The sequence below is a fragment of the Danio aesculapii genome, chromosome 11 (assembly GCF_903798145.1).
Source record: "Danio aesculapii chromosome 11, fDanAes4.1, whole genome shotgun sequence".
Lineage (NCBI taxonomy): Eukaryota > Metazoa > Chordata > Actinopteri > Cypriniformes > Danionidae > Danio > Danio aesculapii.
The window spans coordinates 43,080,122-43,106,689 of NC_079445.1; the positions used below are offsets into that span (position 1 = coordinate 43,080,122).

Below are 26,568 nucleotides of genomic sequence, written 5' to 3' on the forward strand. Positions count from 1 at the left end.
GCCCATGTTTGTCAAGTTGCCAGATCTTGTATGAAGCTCCTCAACACGCACAATTGATGAAATATTCCAATCTCAAAGCATTTTTTTACCTCAATCTGGCAACATGCGTTACAACGGGACTATTCTGCTGTTAGATTTTTGCACAGGTGGTAGATGCGGTGGTAGCAACATTAGTAGTAATGGGAGGCTTTTTAAAACACACACACACACACACACACACACACACACACACACACACACACACACACACACACACACACACACACACACACACACACACACACACACACACACACACACACACACACAGGTTATTATAGCGTAAAAAAGTGAACGTAAAAACTAAAAACAAACTGATAATCATTTTCGTTAACTGAAACTTTGATTTTCATTTCAGAACTTACTGAAACTGTATTGTGTACATACAAAACTAACTGAAACTAACTAATATTATAGCAAAAACCTCCTTCGTTTTCGTCTTTGTAAATGTTTTTAATACATAATCTTACTGTAAGCTTTTTAGAAGTAAAACTATTTACTTCGCGCTGCTAGGTGTTGGACCCGTACGGCACCTCAGAATCTGTAATCCTGCTGCCATTGGCCAGCTCAAGCCAGTTCTCCTCCAGTCAGTCCTCACTGTTGCTCCCGTGGCAAAAACAACAAGTGGACATAACAGTGGCACGGTGACAGCATTAAATAAAGACTTAAAATTATTAATTTAACACATTTGAGTCAAGTAATGGGTTTTACTCCTGTATTAGTGATCGCGAACGAATCGTTATTCTTAACCGGATCTTCTAAGTGAAGCGGTTGAACTTGTTTACCAAATCAAACTGAATCATTTTAAGCGATTCTCGCCTCCAGTAAGCACTTATCCACAAATTACTTACTTTTTAACATGACTGATACCCCCTCTGACTCGAAATAAACCAATATATACAGAGTTGTTCAGTTATTAGTACAGAGATCAGATTTGAGAACCGGTGAACTGATAATACTTCAGACAGCCTGCTGTGATGAACTAAACTTGAACAACTTTATTTCATAACAGAAAGTCGTAATGGAGTTTAAATGAGTGAATCATACTTCAGCTGGGTTGCAAAACTTAATCATAATAAACTTTTCAGATCATGGTGATGAACTGATTGAAATTATGATTGCGGACTACATAGTTTTGGTATGTTGTGTCCTAACATGTGAAGATTGTCACAAAAGATCCAGTTCACGTTAAAGATCTGAACTTCTCATCACTACTGTGTATCTAACCTCAGAAGCAGTCTTGCACGTAAGGCTGGGCGATCTGACAAAAAAAAAAAAAACGATCACGATAATTTTTTTCATATCCGTCGATATCGATAATTATCACGATAAATGTCAAATCTTTAGATTTATCAATTAATCAATTACATTTAAAACGTTATCATTTGCGCTGTGAGATGCGTCCACGCATTACATAATCAAGTGTGGGCAGTTTATGGAGTAACTCTCTTGACATTACATATAACGGAATGCATAAAACCATGTTATGCGCAGATCTTGGTTATATCGGCGGGGGTTTTAACCAATTTTATCTGACAGACTGGCACGAGTAGGCCTATACAGACTCATTTATAAAAAAAAAATCGCGCATCACTGCGGGACATGCGGGGAGCGTCTCCATTCACATAAGTTTCTGAGTTCTCTCATCCTTCAGACCAAGTTAATTCCTCCGAGGTAATCTAAGAATACTACCAGTGCTGTGAATAAGTTGTAAAGACTGTCCTGGCTCATCCGAACGTGATTAGATGAACTGAAACCATAAAAACGGTTTAATGTATTGTTTTGGCGCTAAAGCATATATAGCGCACTTGTTTTGAAGCGCTTCACCTCAGATGTTTTTCGTTCTTCATGTTTATGTTGTAGATGACTGACACTTGATGAGACTGTTGTGTTCTGTTATAGTGTCTTTTCGTTTTTTTCTCATAAGGCACAACTTTCGAAAATGATGACATCCGACTCTGCTGGGTAGTTGCGCTGATGCTTGTGGATGGTCCACATTTACCAACACTTGTTTCTTGCATCTTCTAGCATAGTTTTTACCAAAACTAGCATCTTCATAAAAGTGGCATTGTTGCCTGTTTTTGATAGCTGAGTCGTCGCACAGTTTGCTCTGTCACGTCGCTCTGTTTTGTGTCGGCTTGCAAAAAACGAAGTAGCTCCAGACTACTTGAGTTTAGTGACGTTTCTTGTCAGCAATGACTGTGACCTTATTTTTTTTTCTTTATTTATTTTTTTCGTACTCCTTCAAGCGCAACTAACACTGTGTGGCTGTAAACTTGTACTACGTGTGGCATCCGGAAGTGCAGTCTGCAAAGCGCCTGCATAAACATTATCCAACACTTATCGAACTGTTATTATCGTTTTCTCGTAAAAATTATATATCGTGATAATTATAGCCCAGCCCTACTTGCATGTATATTTAACTTAGGTCTGCTATCTTGTGGGCTGCTGTATTTGAATTTGAGGATGGGTAGATGGTAGTGGTAGATGATAGTGGCCATGTCCTCTAAATACATGTTTCAAATATGTATCTTTGGTTGAGTTATACAATATTTATACTGATGATTTTGAATCTTGCACCTAACAAATATCCTCATTTAGAAAAAAACAAACTAATACTGAAACTAATAAAAACTAAAACTAATTTCGGGCGACAGGGTGGCGTAGTGGGTAGCGCTCTCGCCTCACAGCAAGAAGGTCACTGGTTTGAGCCCCAGCTGAGTCAGTTGGTGTTTCTGTGTGGAGTTTGCATGGCGCGTGTTGGCATGGGTTTCATCCAGGTGCTCTGGTTTCCCCCAGAAGTCCAAAAACATGTGCTGTAGGTGAACTGGGTAAGCTAAATTGTTGCTCTTTAAAAGATGCTGGTTTATTATAAACTTTATTTTATTATTATGTAAATTTCACATACATAAATCCAAGTTTGCCAAAAGCAAACCTCACTTCATGGTGCTAGAAAAAGAGATTCAAATGTATATGAAAGTAATTTCCAATTCTAAAAATAGAAAAGCAATTAAAACAATTAATATATGCTCCTCCTCTAACATTTTTACATAAAATGTTTGTATATATGCATTTCCTGTAGTAAAAGTGCATTAAGAACTCTTGTTAATAACTACAATTGGAAAATGTGTGTAACATATTTGTATGTAATTTGATAATATGTACCCTCTCCTCTGTGTTTTTTTTTTCTTCTTTAATTTCTTTTCTTCTCACTTATTTCATTCTTGTTAAGAAATGTAAAGTGATTTTATTGTATAAGAAAACTGTACATGCTGGTTCTTGTTAATAAAAAAAAAAGCTAAATATGTGTGTGTGAGAATACATGGGTGTTTCCCAGTGATGGGTTGCAGCTGGAAGTGCATCCGCTGTGTAAACCATATGCTGGAATAGTTGGCGGTTCATTCCGCTGTGGCAACCCCAGATTAATAAAGGGACTAAGCCGAAAAAAAAATGAATGAATGAACTAAGCAATTTCAAAATAAACTAATCAAAACTAGTAAATCTAAAACAAAAAAACTACTGAAAAATCCAAAACCATTACACACACACGCACACACACAAATATCAAAGACAAAATAGAAAAAAGAAGGAAAAATGTGAGCGCAGATTCATAGTTCTCAGACTGACTCAACAAGAACTCTTTCCTCAACATCAAGAAAACCACTGGCTCTAATTTGGGGGGCGGCTGAAGACCACATGATGATCAAAGACATATTTGGGGATGGAATTGATCCGGGATGGAGCGATCATGTCAAACCACACTTGTGGGGGTCTGGAGAAACCAAAAAAATTAAAGATACATAGAGGGACCGACATGATGTGGCAACGTCTGGATAGAAACATGAATATCACGAGTCCAGACTGCGCAATCCATTCAAAACAAACTGTCAAACTACTTAACCCAGCACTTTTTTAACATTTAAGTTGTCCCAAAAAACCCTCAAAAATGGTTTCGTTTCAGCTCATTTTAAATAAGTAGTTTGGACAAACAGCAAGCGTCATTTTCTGAGCGCATGTTCAATTGACTTTACCCCCGATTATCCCGTCTTGCCTTTCACACTGGAGACAAACAACATCACAAGCGTGAGATTTACTGAGTGACCTTTTGGTGTGTGTTTATCTGTGAGCTCTCGCCCGTCTCTGAGCGCTGGAAAGTCTGAGCTCTGGCCCTCACGATAACACACAACCTTTCCAATCTCAGCTACACATGTACGGCTGATGACCGATGAAAACAGCCCACGGACAGGAAGACACGTCATTCAGGAAGAGTCTGTGTAAATCCAAAAATAAAGTACTTCTCCATGCATGTCCTGTTGTAGAGGAGTAACGCAGCTCGAAAGGTTTAAAAACAGCAACATGCACTCATGAATGGACGTTTGCTGTTTGTTCAAACTACTTATAAATAATGAGCTAAAACAACATGATTCTTGAGGTTTTTTTGGGGGGGACAACTTAATTATTTTATGTTCAATCTACTAATAAGTTACCTTAATTCCTTCATAAGGGTTTCTGCAGGTTGCACAGTCAAATTCAAGACTTTTTAAGACCATTAGGAATGACATTGCAGAATTATTCAGGGATAAAGGCTAAAGGTTTTTTTTCTAATGGCCCGGTTGGTCCCAGAGAAAAGATGTTTACTTGCCCCATTTAAAAATTCTAATTAATTATTTCTTAGCCACATTCACTCATTCATTCATTTTCCTTCAGCTTAGTCCCTTATTTATCAGGGCTCGCCACAGCAGAATGAACTGCCAACTATTCCAGTATACGTTTTACACGGCAGATACCCTTCTGGCTGTAACCCAGTACTGGGAAACACCCATACACTCTTGCATTTACACACATAAACTACGACCAATTTAGCTTACTCAATTCTCCTATAGCGCATGTGTTTGGACTGTGGGGGAAACTAGAGCTCCCGGAGGAAACCCACGCCAACATGCAAGCTCCACATAGAAATGTCAACTGACCCAGCCGGGACTCGAACCAATGACCTTCTTGCTGTTAATTCACACTGGTCAACAAACAAACAAACAAACACGCTCACACACACATCAGGGTTGCGGCTGGAAGGGCATCTGCTGCATAAAACATATGCTGGATAAATTGGCGGTTCATTCCGCTGTGGCGACCCCAGATTAATAAAGGGACTAAGCTGAAAAGAAAATGAATGAAAAAAAATAAATAAATAAATATATCTATAAAAATAAATAAATAAACAAATAAATAAATAAAAATAAATATAATAATAATAATAATAAATAAATAAATATAAATATATATATATATATATATATATATATATATATATATATATATATATAGTACTCACTGAACAAACTTATGTTAGTGTAGTTTACACATAAACAATATCACTTTTAAATACCTTGAAAATAGTTTTCACAAATATATGAATAAATATTTCAGCTCCTACATGCGGCCTTGTTAATAAATCACAAAAAAAGCAGAAGTTTTCCTCTTATTTAATTTTGTTTCACTTGATAACACTGTTGTGCAAAATGCCTCTTAATCAGTAGTAAGATAAAAGCAGAGGCCAAACTATGAAAACAGCCTGTGAACTTTCAGGACTCAAAACCTCCTCCAGAGTCCAGCAAGATGATACTGAAACTAATTTGCAAAAACAACTGTACGTGACCTCACACAACTAGGTGATTTCACAAAGATGAACGCATCAACACATGACCACCAATTTACTAATGTTACCCACATACTGCATATATAAAAAATTTATTATACTATTAGTTAATGTTTTTAAAGGCAGCATGGCGGCTCAGTGGTTAGCACTGTGGCCTTACAGCAAGAAGGTCTCTGGTTCGAGCCCCGGCTGGGCCAGTTGGCATTTCTGTGTGGTGTTTGCATGTTCTCCCTGTGTTGGCGTGGGTTTCCTCCAGGCGCTCCGGTTTCCCCCACAGTCCAAACACATGCGGTATAGGGGAATTGAATTAACTAAATTTGCCGTAGTGTATGAGTGTGTGTGTGAATGGGAGTGTGTATGGGTGTTTCCCAATACTGGGTTGCAGCTGGAAGGGAATCTGATGTGTAAAACCTATGCCGGAATAGTTGGTGGTTCATTCCGCTGTGGCGACCTCTGAAATAGAGACTAAGCCGATGGAGAATGAGTGAATGAATATTTTTAAAAACATTTTTCACCACAGCTAGCAGCCAGTACAAGCATTGTGCAAAGACATTTAATTAATTGATTGATTGATTGATTGATTGATTAATAACTGCGGGTTAATTTTTTACATTTTCCTTAAACTGAAACATGCACCAAATGTATAATTTACAGCAAACTGAATCTATTATTACTGTAAAATAATGTGGAAGTGTGATGGAGAATGAGTTTAGCAATAATTAGGAACACGATGTTAAACCTTTTAAACAAAGTGTTTCAGAGTTTCATATTTCACCGTTTTCTGCTTTAGCTCAAGATGCTAACCTTAAACCAGGCATCACACTGTAAAGTTGACTCAACTTAAAAACAACTTTGCTGCACAGCTTTGAGTTGATTTTAACTTAAATCAAGTCAACTGCAGATTACAAGTCAAAAGTTGAGCCAACTCAAAAAAGCTGTGCATGTTGCCTTAAAATTAAGTTGAGTCGACTTTTTTGTTTTACGGGCATGTCTAACAACCTCCCGCTCTCCATCGTGAAGCTAATACTGAAGTAACTGCAATTCATCGAAATTCCCCTAGTCCCAACTCCATATGGAGCAGATTTCTATTGAGCCCACTGTTAAAATGGCCGACTTTACTAAAAGGTGATTATTGTTCATATAGCTTATATTACCCTTCATGACAACTGTGAGGGGGTGAATTTTTTATAACTCATCCGTTTTGTTTATATTAAGTCATATTAAATGTATGCATAATTAAGGGCGTGGCCGCCATCATTTCACCTCAGCTGATTCCGGCTGATTAGCCGCTGAACTCGGCATATTCATCGTATTTTTGTGTTGTTTTATGTGGCTTTACACAGTCAGCTGCCTTTTGGGAATTATTTCCTACAATTATCAGATGATATAGCATGCTGTGTGCACTTAATTGTGCTCTCAAACCATTCACGTGGCCTCCATTTCCCTGGTGAGGGAAATTCTTATATACCATATAAGTAAATGTATTTGTTTTATTTAAGATCCATTATCATTTATAGTGTTCTTTAGAGCTGTAATGCACTCCAGAATCTGACAGAGTGATTAGCTGTAGGCTATAAAACAGTCATCTGAAATGTTGTCATACAGTGTTAAGCCTGGATTTCATAAATAGCCTTCATTTACTAACGCAGACTATATTTGAAGTATTTGGAAGTAATTCGTGTTTTCCTCCTGTAGAAAAACATCATAAGAAGTGACTCAATGTATTACTACAGTGTTTTTAAAAGACTAAACATATTATTGATCTAGTATACAACCAAGCACATGTGGTCAGAACACAAACGAGTCGCAGGTAATGAAGTATTAAGCGTCTCTCCCAAAGAAAAGCCTGTCTAAGCAAAATGCTAGCAGGCGTTTGTAACTCCGCTTACTCTCCGCCTCTTTGCCCTTATTTGGTCACCCCCAGTTGGAGCGATGACGCACGAACAAAATGCCGCCGGTTGGCCACGCCCACTTGCAGCTTTATTTGCGCTCTTTAGAAACCTATGGGTGATGTCACTACATCCATATCTTTTACAGTCTATGTGTAACACAATTTTTTTCATGTTATAGTTTTATTTTAGAGAATTAAACAAAATATATAAAATAAATCAATAGAGCGCCTCAGAAAAAAAAACAAGAGAGTTTTGAACAAAGAAATCAATATATCAATCCTGTTTTATGCGCTTGACTCCCCTGCTGTCTGAGAATGAATGGAAACGACTGAGGCAGTTCACGGGTGACTGGTTATCAGGTCACGGCTCTCTAAAGCTTGGGAAAACACTCCGCATGCAAACTGATGTTGAAAAACTCGCAGCTAAAACAGGCAGTTCCCAAACTTCACCTTGAGTTCTCACACCTCAGATTGCAGCATTTATTTGCTCACAAACACATGCAAGCGAGAACTCCAAGGAAATCAGGTTGGGTGTTGCCATGACAATGTTTGCATGCATTTTGCTTTGAGCAACGGGTTGCCAAACACTGAGAAAACTCCCAGTCACCCTGATGTGATAAGCACCTGTCCTGAAAGCAAACGCTCATGGTGTTGGGTGTGATTAGTTACAAAATAACTACTGTAAACTACTTTTCTGCTAAAAAGAAAAGGGATTACTTTACCTATAATGTACTTGCTTTAAATACTGTACATAAAGTCAACAGTTTGGTATAAATCAATCAGGATTTATTTCTCTCTCTCTTATATTTTGGTTTTATGTGTAACAGGCCCACATATATACCTGTAGTATGTTTTTATTATATCCTGTCATGTATCGAAAGAAAAACAACATTAAAAATCTTGAATTACAAACAAAACAAAAAAAATATCAATTCAGGGAAGCAAAGTAATTGTATTTTTTATGTTATACAAATGTATTTTGTATTTTAATACATTTGTTGTCAACAAAAGCAGGTTAGATTTATCAAAACGATTGCATAGGGCTGGGTGATATCACAAAAAAAAGGATCACGATATCATGCTTCATATCATTTGATATTAATAATTATTATTTTTTTAACAGTCCATTTAGGAATATTAGGATTTTTTAAACCACTTTATCTTAATTTACCAACATTACTACGGCAAATAGTTTGAATAGTGAAAAATATTTAAACTAAATATCTGATTTCTTCACAATAAAATAAACATGAGTGTTAAAGAGACTCTTAAACTTGACAAATACAATGTTACAAAGTGTGTGCAATGGTAAAGGTAGATCAACATCTGTAAGGTGTGAATAATAATAATACAGTAAACCTCAAACTCTGTCAACAACACAAATTATGATAATCAAATCTGAGCTTTCAGGTAAAGGAACCAGCCATCATTATTCAAATACATACTGCAACATTACAAATTGGGAAGTTGAATGACTACACTACCCCCCTATGCTAAATAATCTTTCAGATGGGGTGCTAGTGGTTGGGATGTACAAGAAAAGAAACCAAAAAGTCACTCTGGCGACATCCTAACATCCTTTTTATTTACAAATCTCCTCACTGCTGCTATACGGCACTCATTTTCCCACGTGTTGTTATTCTGACTTGAAGTGACAATGATGCAACCCAAAACACACGTGAAAGGCGCGAGCGCGTGGTTTCCTTTTCAATTTTCAAGGGGCTTTGCGCTTGTGCTCACCCTGCGTCTTTTTGTAATTAGGCGACCATTAAGCTTTTTCTCGGAGGATGACAAATGGACAAACCATTGCTGCAGCTCTGATACAAGTTTATGGAGAAATGTACAAAGCACTGCAGTGTTTGGGTGCGTTGTGTTTGTCTAATTAAATGAGGTAATTAGTTTGCCGTTATTACTGAAACGCGAGTATTCCATACAAAGTGTGAAGCAGATTGGTTAGTTCTACTTACATGAATAGCGGTGCGCTCGCGGTAATTATAAAAAGTTCCGATGTTTTTCAACTAGTTATACCTGGACAACCATGTGCCCATCGCTTCTTATTTGCACGTGCAAGTCACACACCTCCATTGGAAATGACAAACTGCATGGTTTCCGCTACATTCATTCTTCCATGGTGGGGCGCCACGTCAAGATTCATCCTGCCACGGCTACATTACAGCTTCTCATTCAAAACAATCTATTTTTTAATAGCGGGTGATAATCGAACCAAAACGTATTAAAAGGTAAGTGAATTATAACAGCGTGAACTTTTCTGTAACTGTAGTAGTGCTGTGCGTCATTCGTTTAACCCTTTAAGGTTAAGTGCTGACCTACTGACTAACTGACAGGACATATTAATACCGGAGGCATTCATAAATATTCCTAGCAAATCTAATAAATGCTGGAGACATACTCGTTACATAAACGCACTAAATCGCACATCAGCAGCGTTTCTTTGAGAGCGCACGAGAAGATCTGCGCGCTCTTAAAGCGGCTTATGTTTGAGGGGGCACAAGAAGTTGTGCACGAGCAGAGAAAAATCGGCGCGCAAGCAAAGAGATCCGCATGCTCGTAGGCTATTACATAAATGCGATCTCGACCAGCCTGATTTCATGAGAAAACGTAAGTATTTTACGTTTTGTCAGTTTAGTGACTAATTCGTACGAATTAGTACGAGTTCAGTCGTACGAAATTGTACGATTTTAAAAAGGAGGCGTGGCACCTAACCCCGCCCCTAAACCCAACCATCATTGGGGGATGAGCAAATCGTACTAAATTGTACGAATTAGATCGTACGAATTAGCCACTAAATCAAAAAGTTACGAATTGCCGTGAGATTGTGTTGTCTCGACTCGTAATACTGCGCTCACGTCATTTGTCATTGACATAACGCCACAGGTAGTTGGTTGATCTGTGTAAAAAAGGCTTGCCGCCACCGCTGGAAAAAATCCTAGAGGGAGGAAACACTGAACTGACACCCTAAGCTTATTGGCATTGCTTCCAAGGCGCGCACTCAGCAGCCACATTGTGATAAAACCATAGCGCTTCATACCGACACTTCATACTAAACTTATTTTTTTATTGTTTTTAACAATGGTGTTCGGTCAATAAATACAGATTTTAAATCGGCCAGCGCTACAAATGCACATGCTTTAAATAAAATTGAGTACGAAATAAGTTATAAACTATAAGGTATAAAGTCAGAGAAGCAGAGTGATCAGATATTTAGTATAACAATCTGATTTTTCAACTATAAGACATGTTAGATTTATAAAGAATTAAATTAAGTACATTTTTTTTATTTGCTGCTATATATTGAAACTTTTTGTATTGTTACATATAATATTTTAGCATTTTAGGTGTTTTTTTTATATTACCGTAGAGATTCATTTCTATTGTCTATGCATTGATTTATTTTGATTTTAAGCAGTACTGATATTACTTATTTATATTACTTAATGCATTTAATTATTTACTCATGGAAAAGTAAATTAAATACAACTTTAATCATGCAAGTACTTATTGGAGGTAACTTACCCAACACTGTGCACATGCATAATCTATAATAACCACAAAGCATGAGAACGCAAAACAACAGCGAGACATTGTCTAAAAGCAACAAAAAAGGCAGTTTGATGAATTTGGATGAGCTTCAAGAATGCCACAGGCCAGTGAAAGGTGTTTGGCAGCAAACACAATGGTTGTGAAACTGAATCCTTAATATTTAAGCTTACAAAATCCTAAAATTCTCAGGATTTCTAAATCTTAATGAACATAAGACATGCAACTTTCTCAGGCCAGCCCAAATATGGGCACACACCAGAGATAAAACTATTGGTAATCTAGTAACAATAAATAGACCGTGGGTGGACGTTATCTCTTATCTGTAGAGAATGAATCATCTCCCAGCACTTTGACATGTGCTAAATACTTTTAGTGTTGCAACTTTGCTAACAAGGCTTTAAAGGAGATCTATTACGCCCCTTTATTCAAGATGTAAAACAAGTCTCAGATATCTCGAGTGTGTAGTGAAGTTTCAGCTGAAAACACCACACAAATAAATGTTTTATAACTCTGTGAAACTGACCCTTTTAGGCTTTGATCCTAATTGTAGCGTTTTGGTGACTGTCGCTTTAAATTCAAATGAGATTGTGCTCTTTTTCAAAAGAGGGCGGAGCTATAAACACCTGTGCCAGCATAGTGGCAGAATCAAAACACAAATGACAGACGGCTGCTTCTCACTCAGGGCTGTTTATGCTAATGAGGAAGAGATGGTCACCAATGGGCGGGGCTTTCCCGCTCTGATGACACGTACAAAGCGAGAATGTCAATCAAAGTGTTTCTGCATTGTGATTCCTAAACCTTTTGCACAAATTAATGAGAAAAATAACGACACGCTTTAACGCCCTCCAAAGTTTCTCGCCAAAGGAAGTGACATCACTTGCTGCAAGTCACACGCTTTCTCTATTGGTGCTTTACAGATTGCGCTGCGTTTTTATAACCGATGTAACAGAGTTGACCAGAACATAGGACAGACACAAAAACAGATCAATTAAATAAAAAATAATCCACAAAATAGAGATTTTAAAAGTAAATACACAAAGAATTATGATAATCAAAACTTATTTCATGATAACTAAAGCTGAATGTAAGATTCAGGAGGAGGAGACAATCAAAAATAACAGTGGGAGTTTGAGTTAATTCATTCAAGATTAAATATCTCTAAATACGCATACAAACATTATTTTCAGCGATAACTTAACCATTTGTGGTGTTTTTTAAAATTAAGTTGTTTTGTTTTTAAAAATATTACAAGGTTTATCCATGGTTTCTGCAGGTTTCTTTAAGTCAAACTTAAGACTATTAGGAGTGAAATTTTAGACTTACATAGGGCTAAAGACTCAGGCACAATCAATCAGTCAATTAATCAAACAAAAATCAAATGTAGTTATTGCTTACATATTTTAACGTCAAAACAAGAAAACATTTTACAACATAAATGTTTCTTTTTTTATAACAATTTTAACATTTAAATTACACAAATAATCCAAAATATATGTTTGTTGGCTTTCGATCCAAATGGATTGAGTATAACTCCTACACAACTAGTTCGTTTCTGTTATAAAATCTTAGGTTTCATGCCTTTTTATTAATATTTTGTCCGCTCCCCCTTCCTTCTGGAAATTAGTTTTTGTATAAATGGAAAATCATGTAAAGGGATATATTGCTGTGTTATTATCATGAGGAACTGTGTAATTTTTTTTGTTTTCTTTCCTGGATTGGGCAATTTAATTTGAATAATTTGCTGTAAAAAGATCTAACAGCTGTTGTGAATTGTATCTCTTTGCAATAAAATAAAACTTAAAAAAAAAAACAAAAGTATGGATTGTTGGTGATTAGATGGATGGATGTCAGCCCGATTGAGTAGCTTGGACATAGAAAAGTTGAGACCTGTTTAAAATGATTTAAGAGCTACAACACAATATTTCAGTGAATTCAAGACTTTTTTTAAGGCCTAAAATTTTGTTTTGGAAATGTAAGATATCTTTATAATTTAAGACCTCTCGAACACCCTGTTATCTTAAAGATGTGAAATGAACCTGCAACTCTATAATCACAAATAAAAAAAAGACAGTTAGTCCTTGTTCACTTAGTGTTCGCATTGTCATTTTGAAGACTCTAAAGGAAAGTGAATTCAAACAGCGCCAGAAATTCCTCCGTCACACACCCACATGAAGCACCCACACGTTTCTAACACCTGTACTGAACTGCATGCTTGAGCAACCTGTCCCTTCTACAGCGACATCATGTCCTGTTTTTGATTCACAGCGTGTCTTTGGCTAAAATATGAACGCAAAGCAGACACAAGCACACCAGAGTTGTGCAAACCAAATCTGTCAAGTGTAAACATACCCTATAATTTACCACAAACAATTACAATTTACATACACATTTTTAAGCTTGCATAGCATTTTGAGGTACCATAGTATATTAACCTCACACCACCAAACAAAAAAAAAAAAACAACAACAACAAAATAATATATGGTCAAGCAAGCCTGAAATTATACACATTCCAGGCAAATTTTTATCTTTTGGGGGAAAAACAACATGCTGGTTGAAGAAAAGCAACTTTAAGTCAGAATTTGCCAGGGGTATAAACAATTTCAGGATTGACGATGCCTGAAAACATGGCATATGAAAAAAAAATTGCTGTATATACTAGTAAAGTCACATAAATACCATAGTATATGAATGATTACTGTGATTTAGCACCACTTCGACACCTCCTGACAGGTCTTAAACGTGCCCATTCATTCAGTGATAACTTGTGATATGCTACCTATACTGCTATACCCCCTTTCTTTATATTTTTGGTCTGAAATGTCATGTAAAATATGACTTTAAAACAACTTTAACACTATTTAATCAACTCAATGTTGTACTTTTGATAGTCATTGGCTGATAATATGATTTTCACCATTAGAATTTGGATACCAACTTTACCTCAGTGTTTAAGCTGGCAACATGTAATGTGGATCATTTTCGTTTCCAAATTGTCCCAAGACTATAATGGGGTTGTTTAATAGTTTAAGGACATCATCGATCAAAGCTATTACAGTGCTATTTTTCCAAGTTTTCGTTTGTCTTGAGAAGCAATTTTGAGCAATTCCAGCATCAAGGATGTGACATTTGCAGTAAAAGCTTGAAATATAAATACACAGAGAATATATGTTTATAGTATATTAAACATCTGTTCAAGTGTGTACTTTGAGGTTTTGGAAAAATATCAGTTTTATATTCTATATTGTTTTTATTTTAAATAAGAGAAATAAACGTGTGTTATGAATGTGAGCAAAACATCCTGAGTTAAAGTTAGTTTTATATTGGCACATTCAGACATTCTCCTCAATATTATTGCAGAAAAGTATCCTATGCAAATTCTAATCATCTAAATTACTACAACTGCTAAAGTACAACATTGTTCAGTCAATTAAATAGTGCTAATGTTGTTTTGAAGTCATACTTGCATGCAATTTCAGACCAGATATTCAAAGTTTTGTGGTATAACAATATAGGGAGCATATCACAAGTTGTGAGTGAATGAATGCGCGGATATAAAACCAACTTTACCTCCGTCTTTAAGCTGACAACATTTAAAGTGGATCATTTTAGTTTCTAAATTGTCCTAAGACTATAATGCGGGTTGTTTAATAGTTTGAGGACAACATCAATAATAGTTTTTGCAGTACTAAAATGAATATTCCAAGTTTTTTCCAAATTTGAGCAGCTCCAGCATCATGGATGTGACAGGAAAAACTTGACACATAAATTCACAGAGATGTATATGTTAACAGTATATTAAACATCTGTTTATGCTTTCCAAAACCTCTAAGTACATATTTGGGAGATTTGGAAAAAAATATCAGTTTTATATTCTTTATTGTTTTTATTTTAAATAAGGAAATTAAACACGTGCTATGGATGTGACCGTAACATATTGAGGTAAAGTTGGTTTTATATTCGCATATCCATTCAGTGACAACTTGTGATATGCTCCCTACATAGTTATACCATGCTACTTTGAATATTTGGTCTAAAATTGCACATAATTGTGACTTAAAAGAAAATTTGCACTATTTAATTGACTGAACAATGTTGTACTTTTGATAGTGATTGGCTGATAATATCCTTTCTCCAATTAGAATTTGCATAGAACACTTTTTCAGTGATATATTATTAAGGAGAATGTCTGATGTGCCAATATAAAACCAACTTTACCTCAATATGTTTTGATCACATCCATAACACACTTTTATTTCCAATATTAAAAATAAAAACTATATCAAATATAAAACATCCATTTTTCCTGATCACCCAATTAACTCTGTAGTAAGAAGTTTTGGAAAGCATAAACAGATGTTCAATATAATGTTAACATATACATCTCTGTGAATTTATGTGTCAAGTTTTTCCTGCCAATGTCACATCCATAATGCTGGAACTGCTCAAAATTGGAAAAAACTTGGAATATTCATTTTTTTTAAGTAAAAACTATTATTGATGTTGTCCTCAAACTATTAAACAACCTGCATTATAGTCTTAGGATAATTTAGAAACTAAAATGATCCACTTCAAATGTTGTCAGCTTAAAGACGGAGGTAAAGTTGGTTTTATATTCGCACATTCATTCACTCACACCTTGTGATATGCTCCCTATATTGGTATACCACGCTACTTTGAATATTTGGTCTGAAATTGCATGCAAGTATGACTTCAAAATGACAGTTTTAAGAAGTATGAAGTTTTGGAAATTATAAAGAGATGTTTAATATACTGTTAACACATACATCTCTGTGAATTTATGTTTCAAGTTTTTACTGCAAATGTCACATATGATGCTGGAATTGCTCAAAATTGCTGCTCAAGACAAACAAAAATAGGAAAAACTTGGAAAAATTAGCACTGTAATGCCGTGTATTAATGTTGTCCTCAAACTATTAAACAACCCCCATTATAGTCTTAGGGCAATTTGAGGGACAAATGACCCACTTTAAATGTTGACTACATGAGAAAAGTCGCAATATTAACTAAAATATATTTTTTAAAATATTTACTAAAATATTTTATAAAGTCCTATAAGTATAAAAATTACGACAAAAAAATTAATGACAATCGCTGTACTACTTCATTTGACCACACCATCAGCCACTTTGATTGAACTTTCCTGGAGTCTACTACAGTAACGTTAATGATCCAGCACTCACCGATGGACACGAGCTTGATGTTCTCCCTGTCCAGGAACTCGAGCGCGACAGACACGTTCTCCAGCTTCATCTGTCTGAAAGTGGGTCTGCTGTGGTATTTTCTGAACATCTTCTTCTGGCTCAGCACCTCCAGCAGGGCGATGAGCCGCAGTCCGTCGCTCAGGTCCTGCTGCAGGTCGGCCACTCGCTTGTTCGCGCTCTTCAGGTGCTCGTTACACCAGCGCGTGAACGTGTTCTGCTGGATCTTCTTCCACGGCGCGTCGTCCGCCAGATCCTTCTCTGTGGCCGGCATGATGATGGTGGTGGTGGTGGTGGATACTCGGCTGCGGTGTGTTGGATAACTTCGCTTGGGTCTTGTATTTTGTGTTTGCGTTCGTGCGCGGCTGACTGTGTGTGTGTTTTCTGAACTCTGTCTCGTGGACGCGCCTGCGCGCTCTTATATACGGCAAGCGCGTGACGCCACCTGCGCGCATCAAACCCAACCTGCATTTCTTCCCATTATGTTTAACATCATTTGGGAAATATTTAAAAAAAGAAAAAGAAATTCACATGAGGGCGAATAATTTGAATATATATTTATTTTGGAAAAATCTGACATTGTTTTTCTGCATAATCTAGTTTTGAAAATGAATATTTGTATCCATTTCTCAGTGAATATACACTCACCGGCCACTTTATTAGGTACACCTTACTAGTACGGGATTGGACCCCCTTTTGCCTTCACAACTGCCTTTATCCTTCGTGGCATAGATTTAACAAGGTACTGGAAATATTCCTCAGAGATTTTGTTCCATATTGACATGATACCATTCTCTGTAAACCAAGAAGAGGGTCGCTGGTTCGAGCCTCGGCTGGGTCAGTTGGCATTTCTGTGTGGAGTTTGCATGTTCTCCCAGTGTTGGCGTAAATTTCCTCCGGGTGCTCCGGTTTCCCCCACAGTCCAAACACATGCGCTATAGGGGAATTGGCTAAGCTAAATTGTCCTTAGTGAATGAGTGAGTATGGATGTTTGGTTGTGGCTGCAGGGTGCATTCTGCTGTGTCGACCCCAGATTAATAAAGGGACTAAGCTGAAAAGAAAAGTAATGAATAATAAGTCATAATATGTAGAGAAAAAAGTGTGTAAAATAACAGAGAATGTGCTGGCAGTTTATTACAAGGTTTTTGTAGTGTAATATACAACACCAACCCAGAATATATATTACTGCAAACTATTAAAAATGTTCATAAAAGTCATGAAAAGTCATAAAAGTTAACCTTTTTCTAGGTTAAAAGTTGTTGGAGTAAAGATTAAGATCGCAAAATGCAATTCGAAAGCATAAATAAACAGGGAAATATCAAAAAATAAAAACATTCATTCATTTTCCTTCGGCTTAGTGCCTTTATTCATCAGGAGTTACCACAGCGGAATGAACCGCCAACTTATCCAGCATATATTTTACACAGAGGATGCCCTTGCAGCTGCAACCCAGTACTTCTACCATTGTACCACTCACACACACACTCATACACTACGTCCAATTTAGTTCATCAATTCCCCTGTGGGGGAAACCGGAGGAAACCCACGCCAGCCCACATGAAAACTCCACACAGAAATGCCAACTGGCCCAGCCAAGACTCGAATCAGCGACCTTCTTGCTGTAAGGCAACAGTGCTACCCACTGCGCCACCATGTCGCCCAATATTAGTTCATGTTAGTAAATTCATTGACTAACATTAACCATTGAAAACTTTTAGTAAACTGTGACCTACACTAGAAAATTCTGGGTTATTATATACTGGGTTATTATATATAAATATGGTAATTCTGGGTGTAATACATACTGAACCAACTGCTGGGTTAATTTTTGGAATTAAATGAATAGGACCAAATTTACCTCAATGTTTGTGTAATGTTTGTGTCAATGTTCACATTTTACCCAATTTGGGTGTAAATTACCCAGCATTTCTTAGACTGTATAAATTATACTACAATACACCACAGTTTAGGCAGGCACTGTTTACCAGTGTTGGGTTGCGGCTGGAAGGGCATCCGCTGCATAAAACATATGCTGGATAAGTTGGCGGTTCATTCCGCTGTGGCGACCCCTAATTAATAAAGGGACTAAACTGAAAAAAAAATGAATGAATGGGTTGGCAATTCATTCCACTGTGGCGATCCCTGCTGAATAAAGGCACAAAGCTGAAGGAAAATGAATGAGTGACACCACAGTTTACTGTAGTAAAAACTAAAGTAAACTACAGTGCTCTTACAGTTTATCAGTACACTATAGTTAATACTGAAAACATTCTGTAGAATTCAAATATGTATACAGTATGATACGCTTTATACACTCTAGGAAATCCTGGGTTGTCTTAACCCAATGCTGGGTCAAATATGGACAAAGAGTTAGGTTAATAAAATTAATTAATTTAAATGCTAAAAAAAATGCTGGGTCGTTTTTAACACAACATTGGGTCAAATATGGACAAACCCAATGTTGTGTTAAAAACGACCCAGCATTTCTTAGAGTCTACTATGGTTCAAAAGTTCTCTAGAATTGACTATAAATGACTATTATTTCTTCCCAGGTTTACTCTAGTGTTGTTCCTGCAGTTGTGGATGATCCCCATGCAGTACAGTAGAGCTCCAGCATTAGTCACCAGGGTGGATCAAGATTGCATCACGATCTTGCAAATAAAGAGAAAGACACACATCTGTGATATGAGAAAGAGTCCTCAACACTGCCAAACACTTTGCATGTGAGAAAAACAAAGATAGGGGCATCACAGTGGGTAGCACGATTGCCACACAGCAAGAAGGATGCTGGTTTGAGCCTCGGCAGGGTCAGTTGGCATTTCTACGTGGAGTTTGCATGCTCTCCCCGTGTTGGCGTGGGTTTCCTCCGGGTGCTCCGGTTTCCCCCACAGGTCCAAACACATGCGCTGTAGGTGAATTGCAAGATGTCCGTAGTGTGTGTGTGAATGTAAGAGTCTATGGGTGTTTCTCAGTGTTGGATTGTGTTGGCGGAAATGCTGGATAAGTTGGCGGTTCATTCCGCTGTGGCGATCCCAGATTAATAAAGGGACTAAGCCGAAAAGAAAATGAATGAATGAATGAAGAACAAAGAATTTAAGTGCTATAAGGTAAACACCAGTTCTGCTTGATGGCTTTAATGATTTGTCTCGGGTATAATAACGAGTTACAAAATATCTAGTTACTGTAATTAGATTACTTTTCTGATTAAAAAGTAAAGTAAGGGATTACTTTTTGATTTTAAAGTATTTTAATTACTTGTACTTGCCTGACACGCTCAAATTAAAGAGATTTGTTTAGGAGAGATTGAAAACAGAAGAGCATTTTGGTGTTGGTATACAAATATATTTGGCTGAATAATTCTGGGTTATAACTAGGCCCACACGGGATCTGCACACGCAGAAATCCACTGATTTTTAGCCCATCACTGAGCCCTATGCACTTACTTGTGTAAATGTGTGTCAGTTTATATTTATTTAGCTTTTAAATTAATTTCACTATTATAATTATGATATATTAACAGTATTATTAAATCGTTCATCTGATTTATGTACAATACAGTTTGTACAGTAATATTTCCTGTCTTTTAGTAGAGATATTATTTGAGAGACTTGCTTTGTTTACCAAATAAAGTGGATCTAATTGGATTTGCATTGTAAACATTAAATACAAGTCACAAATTGGTAATAGTTTATTTTGATGGTTCATTTGAGTATTAGTAGACTGTCTGCTTAATATCTGCTGATACTGCTGCTAAACAGACATTTAACTGACTATAGGTAACTTTGCAAGTGCATGTCAACACTAACCCCAACCTAACAGTCTCCTTATAATCTCATGAGAATTAGTTGGCAGGTAGATGCAATATAGCTTAATTCAACAAACGGATCATCAAAGCTAAGTGTGACCTACAAATTCATTATGTTTTATTTCATATATTATAAATTAAAGGGACTAAGCTGAAAAGAAAAGGAATGAATGAATATTATATGTTTTTAGTTATGACACTCCTAAAGTCATTCTGCATAAATCAGCAGATTTTTACAAAGTTCTCTGCAGAAATAGCAATAAATGTCTGCAGATTCTGTCTGACCCTAGTTATAGCCTACAGTACAAACACATCAAAGTAGAAATCCTGCAATTAACAATTAAGTAGTCCCAAATATACCAATAGTATGCTTTATGATGCATCACTTAGCGATGCAATGTCAGACACAATGCATTCAAATGGAGCGAGTGACGTCACTGTGAGGGGTGGGGTTAGGGGTGGGGTTACACTGAAAAAAGTGTTGTATGCAAAATTGTTGCAAACCATTTATTTGTGTTGAATTTAAACAAACAAATTAAATTTATTAATGTTCAACTTAATTTGTTTGTTTAAATTCAGCCCAATAAATTGTTTACAACCATTTAACGTAAAAAAATTGAGTAAATCCAAGGAATCATCTTTGAATTATTTTTTTCAGTGTAGGTGAGCCCATTAAAAAGCATTGGATGCAGCTCAGATTGCACTGCATCGAGTCTGCAGCCAGACCCCTCTTAAATATACTCCAAATTTCAAGATGTTCCAACCAATAGATGGAAACACACTGTTGAAAATGTTGGGTTGAACACAGTCAATTTGGGACAACATGAAGGAATTAAGTTAGCTTATTAGTTTTTACAAATGTAAGTGGATTGACAGCCTGATCTCACGAGGAAACTTAAATATTTTACGTTTGGTAGTTTAGTGGCTAATTCGTACGAATTCATACGAGTTCAATCGTACGATTTTAAAAAGGAGGCGTGGCACCAAACCCCACCCCTAACCCCAACCGTCATTGGGTGATGAGCAAATCATACTAAATTATACGAGTTAGATCGTACGAATTCATACGAATTAGCCACTAAATCAAAAAGTTACGAATTGCCGTGAGATTGCACTGGGATTGAACATAAAACAATTAAGTTCATACTCCCAAAATACCCAAGAATTGTGTTGTTTCAGCTCATTTTCAATAAGTAGTTTGAACAAACGTCACTTATTGAGTGCATCGAAATGTTTGGTTTACGTCAGACCAGAAAGGATTAACCAAATTAGAGTGAAGAAATACTAAGCGCGTATAACAAACAGAATAATGGTTATCATGCTTGATGTGAAAGACCTTTTATTCATGCCATTTAGACATAAACATGTCTCTGGGTGTCTGATTCCTTCCCAATGAATAGAGCTATAGTCTCTAACAGCCACATTCTGATGATTCATTCAGATGCAGCTGGAAATGTGATGCCAGCGCTATGAAACATCTGAGTCTGCTTTACCTGCAGGATATCATCATCATCATCATCATCATCATGTGAGGATTCGGATGGTGCTTGAGGCTCAGTTTAGTTCAGCCTGAGGGTTTGAGCCAGACAGACGGCTGTAATCTGTTTGGATTGTAATCTGTAATCTGATATTGTGAGGAAAATGTATTGCTTTTGTGTCAGTTTAGTGTAGAGAATACTTTTAATAATTATTATTTCCTTTATTTAGCTGGGAGATCACATTGAGACAGTACTGTCTCTTCTTTCAGTGAGACCTGGTCAAGATGGCAGGCAGCACACCAAGTGCTAAATTACAAAAAACACCGTTCATAAAAAGATCAGATCATAAAAAACAATTACAAGTGTCCTTTAAGACGTTGTGGAGAAGATGTTTAAAAGGAGTCGGAAGTGTGTCAAGATTGATTCAATTTCTAATAACTGATCACTCATTCATTCATATATTTTCTTTTCGGCTTAGTCCCTTTTTTAATCTGGGGTCGCCACAGCGGAATGAACCGCCAACTTATCCAGCATATGTTTTACACAGCGGATGCCCTTGCAACCGCAACCCAGCAGTGGGAAACACCCATACACTCTCATTCACACACATACATACAAATTAAGTTTCTTCAATTCACCTATAGCGCATGTGTTTGGACTGTGGGGGAAACCGGATGACCCGGAGGAAACCCACGCCAACACTGGGAGAACATGCAAACTCCATATAGAAATGCCAACTGGCCCAGCCGGGGCTCGAACTAGTGACTTTCTTGCTGTGAGACGATCGTGCTACCCACTGTGTCACTGTGACACCCTAACTGATCAGTTAGAATCTAATTTCTAATAACTGCTGTGCTTTGCCTTTGATATGATCACATTACATGGCATTTTTCTGCTTATTTTGCAAGATACTAGGCTTAAAAGGACATTTAAAGGCTTAAATGGGTTAATTAGGTTATTAGGCAAGTCATTAGACAACAGTTGGACAATTGTCAGACAAATCTAACCTTCGTTAGTTGAAAAATCAAGTTATGCTGAGTAGCAAAAATATATTACTATATTTTCATTTGATATATTATGTTAATTTTGGGAATAATTATATGGCTTAGGATTTGATTTATTGTATGTTGGCCTTTTCTCAATCTTTGAAAGATTATAGTGGAATTAAGTTTAGCCTAGCAAGGCAAGTTTATTTATATAACACATTTCATATACAATGGTAATTCAAAGTGTTTTACTGGAGTAAAAGTAAAACTAATAATAAAAGTGATTAAAAACAGAGTAAAATGTGTTAAAACAGGTTATAAAAGAAGAAAAAAGAAAAGACAGACATAATAGTGCGACTGTGGGACGTAGCACAGTGCTCATTCAGTAAAGGCACAGCTAAACAGATGTGTGTTCAGTCTTGATTTGAATGTGCCTAATGTTGGAGCACATCTGATCATTTCTGGAAGCTGATTCCAGCAGCAGGGGGCGCTGTTAGTAGCTGAAAGCCGATTCACCCTGCTTTGACTGAACTCTTAATTTCTAATTTACTCGATCCTAAAGATCTGAGTGATCTGTTGGGTTTGTATTCAGTGTGCATATCTATAATGTATTGAGCTCCTAGGCCATTTAGTGATTTATAGACCAGTAATAATACTTTAAAATCTATTCTGAATGTAACTGGGAGCCAGTGTAAAGACCTGAGGACAGGTATGATGTGCTCTGATTTCCTGGTTCTGGTCAGAATTCTGGCCGCAGCGTTCTGGATGAGCTGTAACTGTCTGACTGTCTTTTTGGGAAGGCCAGTGAGGAGGCCGTTACAGTAATCCACCCTGCTGCTGATAAAAGCATGAACAAGTTTCTCTAAGTCTTCACTGGAAACAAAGCATCTGATTCCTGCAATGTTTTTGAGATGATAGTATGCTGATTTACTAACTGCTTTGACATGACTATTGAAACTCAGATCTGACTCCAGAGTCACACCAAGATTCTTGACCTTATTTTTTGTTGTTTGACCCTTAGAGCCAAGGTACGCATTCACCTTGAGAACCTCATCTCTGTTCCCAAACGCAATCCCTTCAGTTTTCTCTTTGTTTAACTGAAGACAGTTTTGGCACATCCAACTGTTCATTTCATCAATGCATTGGCAGAGGGTGTCAATGGGGCTGTAGTTATTAGGCAGTAAGGCTAAGAGTGTCATCAGCATAGCTGTGGTAGGAGATTTGGTTCTTTCTCATTACTTGGCTCAGTGGGAGCATATAAAGGTTGAACTAAAATGTTTTGCTTTTGGAAGTGCAATTAATCAATCAATCAATCAATCAATCAACCAATCAATAAATAAATAAATAAATAAGGGACAAGTAGACTTTACTTAAAAAGTGAATAAACCCATTGTAACTTAAGTTAACTTAATTTGGTAACACTTTACAATAAGAAGGTACAAGTTAATGCATTTACTAACATGAACAAACAATGAACAATACATTTCTTAGAGTATTAGTTCATGTTAGTTAATGAAAATACAGTTGTTCATCATTAGTTCATGTTAGCTCACTGTGCATTAACTAATATTAACAATACATTGGGTTTTAATAATGCATTAGTAAATGTTAACCTATCATTAATAAAATCTCTATAAGTATTGTTCATAATTAGTTCATGTCAGTAAACACATGAACTAATGAAACCTTATTGTAAAGTGTGACCCTTCATTTTGGTAATAATGGACATGGAGCTGTTACGTACTGTAATCAGTGCTGATAGTATAGGAGAGTGATGTTGCATAAATCTCAGGACGGGACGGGAGGGGTGTGTGGAGTGTTATCAGACGGGGTGGAGATCTTCCTGTCAGCGCTGATATCCTGAGTCAGGGAGTGCTTCGAACGCCCACAGTCATGTCAGATCCAGGGCCTCCACGGGCCTCTGAGTGTGTCATGAGGAGTCGATGAGGTTTGGCAGCGAGTGCAGACAGATGGACTTCAAGCTGGGAAACACCGCATCTTCAGTTCATAGATCCATCCTGAGTGACTTACAGACAAAAGAACAATTCATTATTAGAGGCATTCAAGAAACTTCTATTCTTGGAGGAAAAAAAGAGCAGAGATGCCCAAACTTGGCCCATGGTAACCTTTGATTTGGCCCGCCATCCCATCAGAGGAGAGAGGGAGAAATTTGGGAAGGGTTGATGTTAATACCTTTAATACACATTGTCATTTCTACTTTAGCGTAACCTTTCATTTATTTGTTTTATTTTAAGCTACAAAAAGCTTTGATTAAATGTTTCAATTATATGTTGTGAATTATTATTATTGTTTTTAATGAACATCCTGTTGCTCAACAGATACACCACAACCAGTGGTGTAGTCCTAAAAAAATAGGTGGTGTACTATTACCCACCCAATCCAAATTTTAAAAGTAGGCAAAGAAACGACGAAAGTCAATGTATCTTTGATTCATTTGAGATATATATATATATATATATATATATATATATATATATATATATATATATATATATATACACACACACACACACACACACACACACTGCACAGCTGTGGTTTGCTGACTAGCTAAAAAAACGAGTTCAGCAGCGGGATTCTGCCGCCATTTTTATATCAAATTTAAAGGAGACTGAGGCGATCATTTAGTAGTGTACAGGTAATCGCAAAAGTTAGGGGGGCTGAATGGAAAATAGGAGGCCTAAAGCAACGCCCATGCTCTTTTATAATTTTACTTGAACGTTTCAGCGAGACTTCATTCAGCTGATTTGTTGTGATCTTCGAAAAACTCAAATACTCAATACACAAAAATTAGGGAAGTCTAATGACCAAAACAAGTGAGTATAACGAGAGTATGATCCTCAGAAGTCGTAATACCCAAACAGCTCGTGGAAAAAAGTAGGCATACTGAGTATACGTGCGTATATCAAGGACTACACCACTGACCACAACTCGGAAGTCCTTAGAGAGCAAAACAAGGCGAAGGCAGGTGCTGCTTGACTACACTCTCAGAAAAAAAAAAGGTACACGGTTGTACAAATAATGCTCAAGGAACAGTTTTGTACCTTTGTAAAAGTTGTACCTTATATCGTACAGAAAAGACCACTTATGATACTGTTTATGGTACAATTGAAATGAGGGTACACAATTGTTCTCATAATAAAAGCTACATAAGTGTTGGGCAACTCCTTCTTTATTACAATATATGAAAATAAATATTACTGGAAAGGCAAAGTGATTTATGAATATCTTCCTTCAGCTTAGTCCCTTTATTAATCTGGGGTCGCCACAGCGGAATGAACCGCCAACTTATCCAGCATATGTTTTACACAGCGGATGCACTTCCAGCTGCAATCCATTACAGGAAAACATCCATACACACTCATTCACACACATACACTACGGACGATTTAGCTTACCCAATTCACCTATACCGCATGTTTTTGCACTTGTGAGGGAAACCGGAGCACCAGGAGGAAACCCAAACGAACACAGGGAGAACATGCAAACCCCACACAGAAACGCCAACTGACCCAGCCGAGGCTCAAACCAGCGACCTTAATTTCCTAATAAATGTATAAATAAATAGAAAACATCAGTATGAATCGTATTAGCTAATGCTGTATAACGTTTTTAATTAGATCTTATTGCAATAAAAAAATATAATCACATTTCTAACACGGTGGTGATCAATGCTCAATACAGCAGTCAAGCAGAATCTGCCTTTGCCTTGACTCGCTCACCAAAGCCTCTGCATTGTCCTCTATCCATCGGGTGACGGTGCGTACATTTACTAAATCTGATTAATTCAAACCATTTCAATTGAAACATTTAATTTCAGAAAACACATAAAGGGTTAAGTAAAGTTTGCAACGACAATCTCCATCCCCATCATTCTCCCTCAGATGGGATGGTGGGCCAAATCAAAGGT

The 26,568-nt window shown here is 36.9% G+C and overlaps 1 protein-coding gene across 1 annotated transcript in view; it reads right to left on the bottom strand.

Moving 5' to 3' along the window:
• Positions 1 to 16,753, bottom strand: part of LOC130236987 (filamin-B) — a 231,664-nt gene extending 214,911 nt beyond the window's left edge. Inside the window, exon 1 of the mRNA XM_056467758.1 lies at positions 16,351 to 16,753. Coding sequence (XP_056323733.1) covers positions 16,351 to 16,642 — 292 coding nt within the window. The 5' untranslated portion in view covers positions 16,643 to 16,753. The remainder of the gene's footprint in view (positions 1 to 16,350) is intronic.
• Positions 16,754 to 26,568: the final 9,815 nt, after the last annotated feature.